The sequence below is a fragment of the Ascaphus truei genome, chromosome 4, assembly GCF_040206685.1.
Source record: "Ascaphus truei isolate aAscTru1 chromosome 4, aAscTru1.hap1, whole genome shotgun sequence".
Lineage (NCBI taxonomy): Eukaryota > Metazoa > Chordata > Amphibia > Anura > Ascaphidae > Ascaphus > Ascaphus truei.
This window is the reverse complement of record NC_134486.1, coordinates 58,067,806-58,081,242: the sequence shown is the minus strand read 5'-3', so window position 1 is coordinate 58,081,242 and position 13,437 is coordinate 58,067,806. Positions and strand designations below refer to the sequence as shown.

Sequence of the window (13,437 nt, the reverse complement as noted above, 5' to 3'; positions counted from 1 at the left end):
CATCTCCTCTTTGCACTCTCTCCACCCCTCTCTTTGCACTCTCTGCCTTACTGTGTTTGCTCCTCTCTGTGCACACTACACTCCCTCCTCTTCTACTTAACTCACCAGTGTCCTCCACTCCTTGCTGTCTCTCCTTCCCTCTCTTTGTACTCCCTCCTGCCCCATGTGCACACTGCTCTCCATTCCATTCACAGAGGGGGAGGGATTTGCAGCCTCACTGGCTTTCTTTGGGAGAGCGACAGGCTAATCAGCCTACCACTGAAGAAGCTTTTTGAAGTGAAATGCGTAGGGTTGAAGTTTGCATGTCCCTGCTGAACTCGGAGCTCAGAGAGCACTGACCTGTTCACGAGTAGAACGTTAATTTTTTTTTAGAGGTGGTTATTGTTTTGGAGGAGGGGGGTTATTGTGTAGCGTTATTGTGTTGGAGGAAGGGGGGTTATTGAGTAGGATTGGAGGAGGGAGGGGGAGAGAGGGAAAGTTGAGGGTGTGATGTGGGAGAGAGAGAGGGTAGAAGTAGGGGCAAGAGAGGGGGAGAAGTGGAGGAGAGAGAGAGAGAGAGAGAGAGAGAGAGAGAGAGAGAGAGAGAGAGAGAGAGAGAGGGAAAGGTGGTGACAAGAGGAAAAAAGGAGGGGGCGATAGAGGTGTGAGCGAGAGGGAGGGCGAGAGGTGGGGGTGAGAGGGGGAGAGCGGTGGGGGAAGAGAGGCTGCCTGCAGCCCTGCTCATACCTTGTGTTTTTATCTGCAGGTATATTGACATAAAGATCATATACTTTGACCTGAGCACCCAGTAAGAGACCTTTCTTCCTTTTATCTTCACTCACTAACATGGCTTCTTTCCATTTCCTCCATAATTTAGTGCATTAGAAGCATCTGTGCTATCAAATGCAGGGACAGCAGACATCTTCCAGCCATGCTTGCCAGATAGTTGTATTATTATATATGTAGCCCCCTGTAAACAGCACAGGCTATACCTATCTTCCTTCTGCTGTGGTAAGTCCTGTTAAGATCAGGCACCAGTAATCATCCTGGGTTTTCCCCCCTTATAGCCCTATCCTGACTGATAGACGCAGGCCTGGACTCTGCTGCAGGCGTGAGCACGAAGGGAGGTCCTGTTGACATCACGAGGGGCGGGGCTAGCTCTATATTTAGTAGCCGACTCCGGTGAGTAGTTTGTTCTCCTTTTCATGTGAGAGAGCTCTTTGGTTTTCGTTCGAGATTAGTCGGAGTCTGGAGTTGCCGGTTAGTTATGCCGGGAGTATGCAGTGCCGTTAACAGGCCATGAGTCGAGAAATCCTGCGGATCGGACCGAGGATTTGGAGAGAACCACGGGTTCCCCTGCGCAGAGTGCAGGTGAAAGGAGAGTGTACAGGATCAGCGTCTTTTAAGTAGAGCTGATAGAATTATAGACTTGGTGGACCAATGCCCTCACCCCACTGCCAGGGGTGATGGGGGAGAATCCAAGACCCACCGCAAGGCTAACCTCGGGGGTGGGCCACGGGGTATTGAAGCCCTAGCTCAGACCATCCTGCCGGAAGAGTGACTTGGAGGGAAGGAGAGGAGGAATTATCTGGGCGAAGGCGAGTGGCGTATAACCCGTCCTGGCTATTGTGTTGCGGCTGTTGGAAGTCCTTATCGTTGAGATATTGTTGCGTTGTCAAATAAAGAGACTATTCCTCCATAAAGATTGTGTGTGACTTGGAGAGTACAACCCTGGGACCCAAGGGGTTCTTCTATACCGGTCCTGTCACATATTCCTGGGAGTATAGAAGATGGAGGCGCTGCACCACTAAGATATCATGGAGGCTACCACCCCAGAAGCCCGGTCCTGGCTCCCCCACAACATCGCGGGAAGCTCAGGCCCTCCTGTTCCTCACAGGTACGCACCACACCGCATGTTATCTGCCTTCATGCACCCTAGACACCACCGTAGAGTCTGGGGGGGGGGACGATGGGTTACATTTGGAGGCGCTGCTGAGAGATATGTCAGATCAGGACCGGCTTACAGCAAGGCGGAACAGTCAGAGTAAGATGCACTCTCCATGCAGGTGCTGGAGGAGGAAGGGTGCGATTGCACAGCCTGGGGGGGTCATAGCGGTAACCAATCCGGGGACCATACCCCAGGGCCGCGTAGTGAAGGGTGGATAGTTAGAGCTGACCAAGTCCCTTGAGGCAGGTAGCGTGAGGCAACTGGGGGGGTCAGCCCAGGGACCATGGCCCAGGGCCCGCGCTCTGAGTGGCCAAAAGCCGGAGACGCCCGTACCTAGCCAAGAGGTACCATAGCTATCACCCACACACACCCGCACCCCGGAACACTTGCATGGTAAACACCGAGTGTAGTGCCTGAAGGAGAGGAGTTCCGCTGAGCCTGGGGTACAAGCCACCTCAAATTAGTGAGAAACAGAATGCAGAGCACACAAGTGACAGTCCGTCAGTGAATTTTAGGTACGAGATACCCGTTAGACATTGAGGATAGGGCACATGGACATTTGGAGGACTCGTCCAAAATGGCGGCCATCCCCACCTGCGCTCTCCGCAGAGCAAGGACAGTGATCTAAGATGGCGGTTCCCGCCAAGCCTGGAGCAAACACGTGCATTGTGCTCAGACACTATCAGGAAAATGTGGCGGGACATGTGTAACAATTTAGCGCCAAACCCGGATTTTTGGCAAGGGGCGCGGAGCGGCGTGAAAGCCGAAAGCCCACCCACCTGTGTAGTGAATGGTCGAAAAGCCCGGCCACGTCACGCTGACAAGGGAAAGATCCCGCCTCTGGATTCCTTGGGAGGGGGCCCAAGGAGAGCAAATCAGGAGAGTCCTCCCCCACGAAGGGAGGTATCGGAAACCTGAGCGAAGAGCGTCACTTCTGTCTGGCATTCGAGGAGCAAGGAGTTGGAACACTGAACTGTCTTCACTCTGAGCGAACCATGTCCGAGATGAGTACTTCCATTACTAGTCGTGGAGGTAGCTGAGCACGAATACGTTCGGTGTTTGTGTGTGCACTGCGGGCTACCGGGCGCGGTACCAAGCACCAAGGCCCGATGCCCTAAATGTGGCACGTTCTACCTCTGACCAACCGAGCCACGGGATTTGTTCGGAACGCCGCGAGGTGCCTCTCCAGGAACTTTGACGGAGGTGGCGGAAGACAAAGAAAAGACCGCCCTGGGTCCCCGTTATACCATATCGGGAGGACCCAAGGCTCAGCTAGCTATTGAACTAAGCAAGCTGGCAACCAAGACAAGCGCGACCGCAGTGGAGGTGCACAAGCGAGAACATTTTGTACCTATATCCACTGGTCGTATCGCTGAAGATCCAGGTGACTCCCTGCGGAGGAACCGATCGTGATTTTTTCGGAGGAGGAGATTGGTGTACCATCGGTGGCGATGCGTCTACCGGCGAACCACCCCAAAGGCATTAAAAAAGAGCAGACGAGTCCGGGGACCATCCGACGGCGAACGCTGGTGCGGCCGGAGGCCCGTATGAGTCCCACTGCCGTGGTGACTCCCAGCGCAACGGAAACCGAGACGATCCTAGAGGAGCCCGATGTCATCAAGAAGCAGCGGAGTGGTAAGGAGACCCCAACACCCCCTTACTCCCGCCAGGCACAGACCGCACTCACGGAGAACGAGATAGAGAGGCTTGAGGCCTACTTGTTCGACCGGGTGCCGGATGTTCCACCGCTGCCCCCGGCGGTCCTCGACGCACTGCCGGTGCGTGACCCCGGGCGGATGGGGACTCTGCAGGCGATTCGGATAACATCAGTTCCAGTTCCACTGGGAAGAAGACAAGTCTGGGAGGGATATTCTCCCCTCAACACATAGCCGCTGTCATGGCCAGGGCTAACTTACAGAGTCGCGGCCCCTCCCGAGAAACTCAAAGTATGAGGGGGAGTGCCGCTAAGAAAAAGTTAATTGGGCGGGGTGTCACCCGGTTGCTGGACAATGTTCTGGACGTTTCTCCAACCCCGGCCCCTAGCCCCCCTGCCCCGGCCACTGCCCCTGCCCCATCACGAGTGGTGCCACCGGGACTTACCAGGGATAAATTATGTAAAAACCCCAAATACTCCAAGGACTTGCGGGACTGGGAGTTGAGTGAAGAAGGGTCGGAGGGGGAAATACGGTATTCAAGTGTTATACCTGTACTTAACCCTGTGCCGTTTTCTCCCGCAGCTAGAGGGAGGAACCGTGAGTCTTCCACTCCAGTAGAGGCTGGGTCTACCAGTAAAGTGGTGCACAAAATGAACCCCACTAGGAATTATAATGCTAAGGGAAGGAGAGATTGCTCGCGATCTACTGATGCGGGTACGACCGGTGTATCATCACAGGTAGAGTCTGATGTAGAACGTCCTAGTCAGGTCACAGAGTACGAGCACCGCGACAAATGGTGGGCACCGTTGTTCACTGGATACCACGAAGGGATGGACCGTACACGGTTCTTGTTGATAAAGATTGATGTGGTAGATCATTGGTGGGTAGCTGGTTCTTTCACTTCGCAGGAGATAGAGGATGAGTTAGATCACCGGTTTAGGGAGATAGAACAGAAACGCATTGTACCTCAAGGCCCCAATGTATTGTATGATGAGGTAGCTCCAGAGGAGCCTGTATTTTGGGTACTGCCAAGCAGGGCAGGGCACCGCTCACTTACCAAGCTAAGTCGAGCTGACCGGGCCATAGTCGCTAGATACCGGCAGTCCCACGGGTATGAATATCCCTACGTGCCGGAGCCCATCATGAGAGAGATTGAGGAGAGCCGAGACAGTTGGCTTAGGGAGGCAGTCCAAGAGTACCTTCGGACCAAGTTCAGTCGCGCGGGGTATCACAATGAAGATAAGATTAGTGAGCTAGTACGCATATGGAGCATCGGTAGGTGTATTTACATGCACGGTGTTACATACAGGCCTGAGCATGGGCCGGTTCAGTCGTTCGCTGTGACTGTCACTGATCATAATGGACGACGGGTAAGGAAGCCTGATCCAAGGCATTATCTGCAAGGTGTTCCATGTCGGGAGTACCTGGGTGTACTTGTATTAACCTACCTCATTATGCATGTATTATGATAATTTTATGTGTGCTTTTTCTCAGGTGGTTCACCGCAGGATGGTTCTGCTAAAGATAGGTCCAAGCGGGGACCATTGGATTCCACCATAGGGAGAGTGTAGCCCCCTGTAAACAGCACAGGCTATAAATATCTTCCTTCTGCTGTGGTAAGTCCTGTTACGATCAGGCACCAGTAATCATCCTGGGTTTTCCCCCCTTATAGCCCTATCCTGACTGATAGACGCAGGCCTGGACTCTGCTGAAGGCGTGAGCACGAGGGGAGGTCCTGTTGACATCATGAGGGGTGGGACTAGCTCTATATTTAGCAGCAAACTCCGGTGAGTAGTTTGTTCTTCTTTTCGTGCGAGAGAGCTCTTCGGTTTTCATTCGAGATTAGTCGGAGTCTGGAGTTGCCGGTTAGTTATGCCGGGAGTATGCAGTGCCGCTAACAGGCCATGAGTCGAGAAATCCTGCGGATTGGACCGAGGATTTCGAGAGAACCACGGGTTCCCCTGCGCAAAGTGCAGGTGAAAGGAGAGTGTACAGGATCAGCGTCTTTTAAGTAGAGCTGATAGAATTATAGACTTGGTGGACCAATGCCCTCACCCCACTGCCAGGGGTGATGGGAGAGAATCCAAGACCCACCGCAAGGCTAACCTCGGGGGTGGGCCACGGGGTATTGAAGCCCTAGCTCAGACCATCCTGCCGGAAGAGTGACTTGGAGGGAAGGAGAGGAGGAATTATCTGGGCGAAGGCGAGTGGCGTATAACCCGTCCTGGCTATTGTGTTGCGGCTGTTGGAAGTCCTTATCGTTGAGATATTGTTGCGTTGTCAAATAAAGAGACTATCCCTCATCCATAAAGACTGTGTGTGACTTGGAGAGTATAACCCTGGGACCCAAGGGGTTTTTCTATACCGGTCCTGTCCCATATTCCTGGGAGTATAGAAGATGGAGGCGCTGCACCACTAAGATATCATGGAGGCTACCACCCCAGAAGCCCGGTCCTGGCTCCCCCACAACATCGCGGGAAGCTCAGGCCCTCCTGTTCCTCACAGGTACGCACCACACCACATGTAATCTGCCCTCATGCACCCTAGACACCACCGTAGAGTCTGGGGGGGGGGGGGGGAAGATGGGTTACATATATATATATTTTTTTTAATTATGCTCGTAGCACTTACAGTACATTGATACCGCAGGGTTTTTTCTCACATTAAGCGGCCTATTCATAAAGCAGTGATAAAATCAGTGCATTTGCGTCCGACTATGGGGCCTATGCAGAAAGCTCCTATAAGCCACTTATCGCCACCTTATCGCCAAAGAAGCCTACTGCTATTCAGTAAGCTCCGATAAGTCGGCGATAAGAGAGTCTCTCTGACTGTTTAGGGGTGATAGAAAGCCATAATAGCGAGATACTGCACGGTTATGACTGCTTTGTGAATAGCAGAGTGGGCAGTATCACGCTATAAGGACATTTATCACCCTTTAAACTATCACTGCTTTGTGAATAGGCCCCTAAGAGTGTTACTTTGCTACATGCAGTTTCACTTCTCCTGCTAATCCGTACCTCTGAATTCTGTAGCACGGTTTGGTTGGTGTGTGTGTGTGTGTGTGTGTGTGTGTATGTGTGTGTGTGTGTGTGTGTGTGTGTGTGTGTGTGTGTGTGTGTGTGTTAGTGGGTGTATGTGGGTTAGTTATAGTGTAGGCGCAAAGTTAGTGTTCTAACACTTGCATCGCTTCTTTTTTTTTTACCAGATATAAATCACACTGGATTGTCCAACACTTGTTTTACCTTCATTAAAAAAAATTATGTTACAATCCTTTACAGGAACAGACTTCAAACAGTTTTGAACATTGGAAATCTGCAGCAATTCTGCCCGTGTTTTCATACTGTGCAGCTTTGCTCATTTTACAGACTTAATTGTACTTTTAGGGCCTCATGCAGAGAGCAGCGCTAACAGGAAAAGCGGCATTTTTTGGCGAAATCTGCCTTTAGAAAGGCAGGTAATGGCGAGTGTAGAAAAAAGCGCCCTTTTTTTTTAAATCTCGCCGCGCGGCTGGCGAGAATCTAAATCTCGCCAGGTTTTAAAACGGCCGTATTCAGAAAGGCGCGATCGCCATCTCGCGGCTGATCGCGCCATTAAACTGGAGTTAAATTCGACAAAAGTTGGCAGGAAACTGGAGCTCGGCGGCCAGAGGGAGAAGGGAAAAAAAAGCGTTTTTTTTACACGTTTAAACAGCGCGCATCTCTCCCTTTCAAACTCGCCACACTCATATATGCTATTAATTGCAGATTTCGCCCCTTTCTGAATAAAGAGAAAAAAACACACCATTAAAGGTAAAATTTATTCCCCTCGCCAATTTTTCCCAGCGCTGCTCTCTGCATAGGCCCCTTAGTCTTCAGATATACTCTTAGCTGCTGTTTTTGCGTGATATTTTTTTTTACCTTTATCATGAACAGCACACCTGTGAGCACGTGACTTGTACGTGTGGCAAGGATTAATACATACAGCTATCTAGTTGATCTATTTTTTCACCTACACAAGGTCCATCAAATTCATAATATCCCACCCTCAATGTGTAACAATATATATCTTTAATCGCTGCCACTACTAAGGATACATAAAAATATAATCACTAGGGGCCATGGTCCCTGTTGAATAAGCGAAATATGTATTTAGCACACAAAATCACTTGTAGCAAAATGTGTTGGAAAATATAATCACTCTACAAAACGTGCGAAGTTCAATCAAAGCCCAAAACATTACTTATTCTATTTTCGATTTGAGATACAAAAATGCCATACTTAGGTTACAGAAAAAGGTTATTACAAAAAATATACAGTACAATAAATGCAGCGTTTCATGTATGTACAGTATGTATGTATATATCTTTATTTATATAGCACCCAGTGTGTACTCTGAGCTTTACAAACACAATAAAGTACAGGAAATCATAATATAATAAGCACAACAAAGTCAGACAATATGAAAGGAAATCTCTGCCCTGGGGAGCTTACAATCTAATAAAAGGGAGAAAAATAGATTTCTCTAATTACGTTTCCGCAAAGCATTTCTTCAGAGAGGGCTTTAAGTTGAAATGATGGAAATCCACTTGTGCAATAGACAAACACAGCCCTCTATGTTGAATTTCTGGGTTTAATCCCCTTCACTGCAACATAGCATGAGCCCACCTTCTGGACGTATCCTCGACCCCCCCTCTCATTAATCTGCAGCCAGTGACATTTTTATGGTATAAGGGGAAAAAAAGTCTTTCTTTTGAATTTAAAAGATGTCTGAAAATTTACAATATCCCCATATCTTTTACCTTCGGTGTCACAGTTGTATAATTAATATACACACGTAGACACCACATTTGCCAACGCAACTTATACTATTGCATGAGAAAACAGATAGAGATATAACATGGACCAACACGTCTCTTGGTATCAATTTAATCAGCTAATCGCAACTGTCACAAAGATTCGTCAGTACTTCTTTTGAATCGTTGTTAGGCCGATGATATCTTTATATTTAGCACATTTACACCATTATGGAATACCTTACTAGCCAAACTCACCGGTATTCTACAGAACACCAAAGAATGTCTTTGAAGATACATTAGAAGGCTTTAGTTTATTTCTACTCAGAGAAGAATTGTGACGCCAGATTTCCTTCCCCCCATCATCTCAGAAAGGGTCATTCTTTAATAACTTCACATTCTGCACAAACATATAAAAATAGGCAGGTCTTCACCTGCCATAAAAACAATTATTTGTATTTTTAAGGTACACTGGCAATTCAAATTAACTGTTTCTATGCCAGTTTATTAAAATATGGGAAAATGTTCATGGTATTTTCATTACAACCTTGTCTCGAAACAGTTCTCTGTCCTTAATTCTGGGGATCTCATACACTGCTCGTCACCATAGTTATGTTCTCAGTTGTACTGAAACACTTCACTGCTTTCTTCCAAGCACACATGCTAGACACAGGGAAGTATCAATCAAAGTTCTTTATTTGGCATAACAGAGTATGTATTGCGTTTCCTCAGGAACTGCATAAGGCTGTGTCTACATGCAACAAACAGCAGGTTATATCTCATCTACAGTACTTGCCAGGATGGCTCCTTACAGCCATGTGGCAACTTGTTCACCTTCTCTTAAAGGTACAGCACTTTCTTATACTGTTTAAGGCTAGACACTACACCATCTACTGCCCTTATTCCTTCACCTGCTGTCTCTCTAAAACTCCCACCACACCACTTAGATTGTAATTTGTCAGAAAAGTATGATATCTACCAAACCCACCCATCACACACCAACTGCATCGTGAGTGATGATTTATGCGAGTTTACGCTTATTTGTATCAGAATTTTATATATATACATACACACATATATATATATATATATATATATATATATATATATATATATATATATATATATATATACACACACACACACACACAACATTACCATTCTCTCGTCCGGTAAAGAAAGACTGCACTCGGTTCAGTAATCATGAAAATCTGTATTGGGCATCTGAATAGAAAAGATAAATCACCCAATCCGACGTTTCGGTCCTGGAATAGGACCTTTTTCAAGGGGGTGCCCTTGATAATGGTCCTGTCCTTAAGACCGAAACGGCGGTGACTGTGCCTGCTTTTGAATACAATTCTATTTTTTGACATTACAAAGTGTGCTGCCTCTTCCTTACTTCGTGTTCCTTGGATCTCATGGTCTGCCTGGTAAGGAGCCTTGCATTATATATATATATATATATATATATATATATATATATATATATATATATATATATATATACACACACACATTATTCTTACTACAGTAATTCTAGAAAGTATCTCCCGCCATCCCCATCTCTTTTGAACGCTACATTTTACTGCAGCAATATCGACTTTTAGTTAACCTAGCCCAACGTTTTCTATTTTTGTCCTTTAAACATTCGAGCATTAAGCGACATAGGATTTATTTTTTTAGTGCCTATAAAGAAGCAATACAAGCGGCACTTAAAGAATTATATATATGTTTTTTTTTTAATACATTTGATTACCTTTATTCAAAACAAATTACTTAAGTTGCTGTTGATTAGTTCTCCTGTAATCGATCAGCAGAGATATTGCTTCTCAGGGTTCACTAAATGTCCGCCTTTCAGTTTCAATCAATCCTTCACTCAGTGTAACTCAGCAGCTACAATGTATTCTTATATTACTGAGGTAACATTATCTATTGTTACAGTTTGCTGCACAATCTGCTGGGAATATTGGCAACACATTATCACAAACAATAAAGTGTTGCATAGATCTTGTACTGCTGGGTAAGTGTGCTAAGACCTGCTATAGAAATGAAAGGATGCTCTGTATATTATATTCAAACTCATTATATAGGGCACTAAGAGTTCAATTTAAAAAAAAAATGTAGTAAGTATTATCTAATTCTACAGAACTGATTTATTAAAAAAATATTTAAAAAAATAAAACACATGTAGGATATTCAATTTGCTCCTTTAAGAGGCAAAAAATGTTGGATAGGCGTTGATGGAGGGAACACTTATTTAGCATTTTATTAGCTCTAATGACCATTTCCGGCCTAAAACAGCACTTCATGCTGCATTAGTGAGTTTTGAAGTTACACCTTGTCAAGTCAATAACTGGCCTTTGTGCATCTGGGCCTTAAAAGAGAAACAGATCTAATAAGTTTGGATAAAAAAAAAAAACAGTATGTACAGGAAGCACTAGCAGAAATGCTGCTACACTGGCGTCACATTTAATTCTTACCTTTCCCGCGTGGTGACGGCGGCACGTCGGCGTGTCACTGTGACGTCACTGTCACGTGGCGCGCCCGGCTTCCCCGACACCCCTGAAGTTGAAGTGAGGTAAGCGGGGGTGCGGGGAAGCAGAGGGGCAAAGGCCGGAGCAGCTAGGGGGTCGGGAAGGGGAACAAAAATGCGCGCGAAGTGGAGGGGGTGCACGGAGGGGATGTGGCTGGCGCGCTGTTTAGTTACGGCGCCAGCCGGAGTAAATCCCCGGCCAATTAGTGGCAAATGTAAGAATAAAGGCTGCCGCAACAGTAGCTGACCCATAAGTGTAGAGGAGTTAAAAAAAAAAGAAGAAAGTGCAAAATATGTAGCAGTGAACTAGGAAGAAGTGGTTTAGCTTCAGGAATAGCTATCAGAAGACAACATAGAGGAGATGTGCATTTTGATGGCTTGAGAAGATAGGGAAAGCGCAAAGAGGTTGGAAGGGAGTCATATATGCAAGTTGCTAGAAGGGAGCAGGTGAGGGCTGCAGATGAAGCCTGTGAGGACCGCATGCGGCCCCTGTGCAGCCTGTTGTCCATCAATGCTGGAGAGAGATGTAAATGAAAGAGATGTGCATACAGTACAGATGTATCCAATGTTCTTGCAACCGCTGGTGTGCTGCTGCGGGACATACATAAAGCACCAGCAGCATGTACATCTGTACTAGGACAGAGTTAAAGCATAACAGCAAATGAGATGTAGAGTGGCACAGATACTGTATGTAACAGCACATGCAGGGCCGCCATCATGGAGGGAAAGCCGGGTTAACAATCCAGGGCCTGGCAACAAAGAGAGGTCCAACCAGTTGAACCTGGATCTAAGGCCCAATGGGACTTGCTAAACTGACTAACACAGGGGTGGGCAAAGTACGACCCAAGGGACGGTTTTTTGAGGCCTGCCACAGGTAGGAACCCGCGCCGCGAGAGGAGGAGAAGAAGGAGAGGGAGGAAGGAGAGGGAGAGAGAGGAGAAGGAAAGAGGAAGGAGAGGGAGAGAGGAGAAGAGAGGAGAGAAAAGGGAGAAGAGGAGGAGAGGAGGAGAGGAAAGGGAGAGGGGAGAATGAGAGAGAGGAGAAGGAGAGGGGAGAAAGGAGAAGGAGAGGAGAAGGAGAGGGGAAAGATAGATAAGGAGAGGGGAAAGAGAGAGAGGAGAAGGAGAGAGAGGAGAAGGAGAGAGAGGAGAAGGAGAGAGGGAGAAGGATAGGAGGAGAGTGGGGGATAGAGAGGAGGAGGAGAGTGAGGGAGAAAAGTGGGGAGGGAGGTGGGAGATAAAGGAAAGGGAGGCAGAGAGTGAGGGGAGGAGGTAAGAGAGAACGAGTAGGGGAGATACAGGTGGGAGGAAGCCAGTGATGAGGGCTTATCAATGTCCCTCCAGCCGAAATAATTGCCCACCCCATGGCTAACAGGTGAAACTGGGTCTTCTGCAAACCCTTCTGCAAACCCCAACCCCATTCAACAGGATGTCGGCATCCCTCACCCCCAGGCTCAAGCACCCCACCTTCTCTGCTCAACAGGGTGTCAGCACTCATCACCACCCCCTCCCCCCACTGCTTATCAACCTGAGGGATCAGGTATAGACTTTTCTCCTGGATCCCGTGAAGGCTGGTGGCAGGCCTAAGCTACACTTGCCAATAGGGCAGATTGTTTTCTTTGAAGTAATATCTAACAGTACTGCATGTTATTTCAGAGCTTTTCTTTTTTGAGAAGATAGTAATTAGTGATTGAATGACTTTTGGGAAATAGTCCAACCATGCTTTTATTTTTTGAGCTTCAATTTCGGACAACCTTGCAACAAAAAACAGTAGTGTTTCTAAATGTGTTTTATCAGCAGACTCAACGCCGTTGACATAAAGAACTCCAAAATGCAATGTTCCAACAACTAAAGAATGATACTACATTTAGTTGTGCTCAGATCATCCCTCTCCCCTGTGTGTAGGTTTTTCAGGACCTCAGTATAATATTTGCTACGATACAGCACCTAGGAACATCCTGCATGCCAGATGCACGTTAATATAGTGGAGATATAAACTGCCATAACTGGAGCATGAAATTCAGACATTAATTCACCTTTACCAAGCAATAAAAAAAATAAAAAAATTCTTAAATACAGTAACTTGCCAGCGCCAACCCCATTCCAGCTCACACCACTACCCTAAACACATGCCAGGAAAATAAATGTAAAAAAAAAAAACCACTAACAATTTACATGTTAAATGATTTTAAGAAATTACTGTATTTGGGTCGCTGGTAGTTGAAGATAGAGTAATGAAAAGAGTTTAAAAAAATAAATACAAATAATTCCTTTGCTGTCAGAGTGGACTGCATTGTGAATTACTGTGAATTCACCTTCCCTCTGCAGAGAAGAGGTCAGTTTCATAGAAATTAATCGAAACACTGCTAAAAGAAAACAATTGGTGAATATCTAAAGTCCAGGAGTTTACAAGATCCCCAGGTAGTATGGATTTGTTGGGGGGACATCATATCAAACGATTCTCATTTACTTTTGACTGGGTGACTAGATCAGGGAGGAGCAGTAGAAGTATCCAGGGCCGCAGACAGACTTTCCAGGACTAGATGGCCCCC

The 13,437-nt window shown here is 46.8% G+C and overlaps 1 protein-coding gene across 1 annotated transcript in view; it reads right to left on the bottom strand.

Annotated features, from left to right (window-relative positions):
- The window catches only part of TTC7A (tetratricopeptide repeat domain 7A), a 388,284-nt gene that overhangs the window by 219,859 nt on the left and 154,988 nt on the right, over positions 1-13,437 (bottom strand). Inside the window, exon 16 of the mRNA XM_075595818.1 lies at positions 7,941-7,950. Coding sequence (XP_075451933.1) covers positions 7,941-7,950 — 10 coding nt within the window. The remainder of the gene's footprint in view (positions 1-7,940; positions 7,951-13,437) is intronic.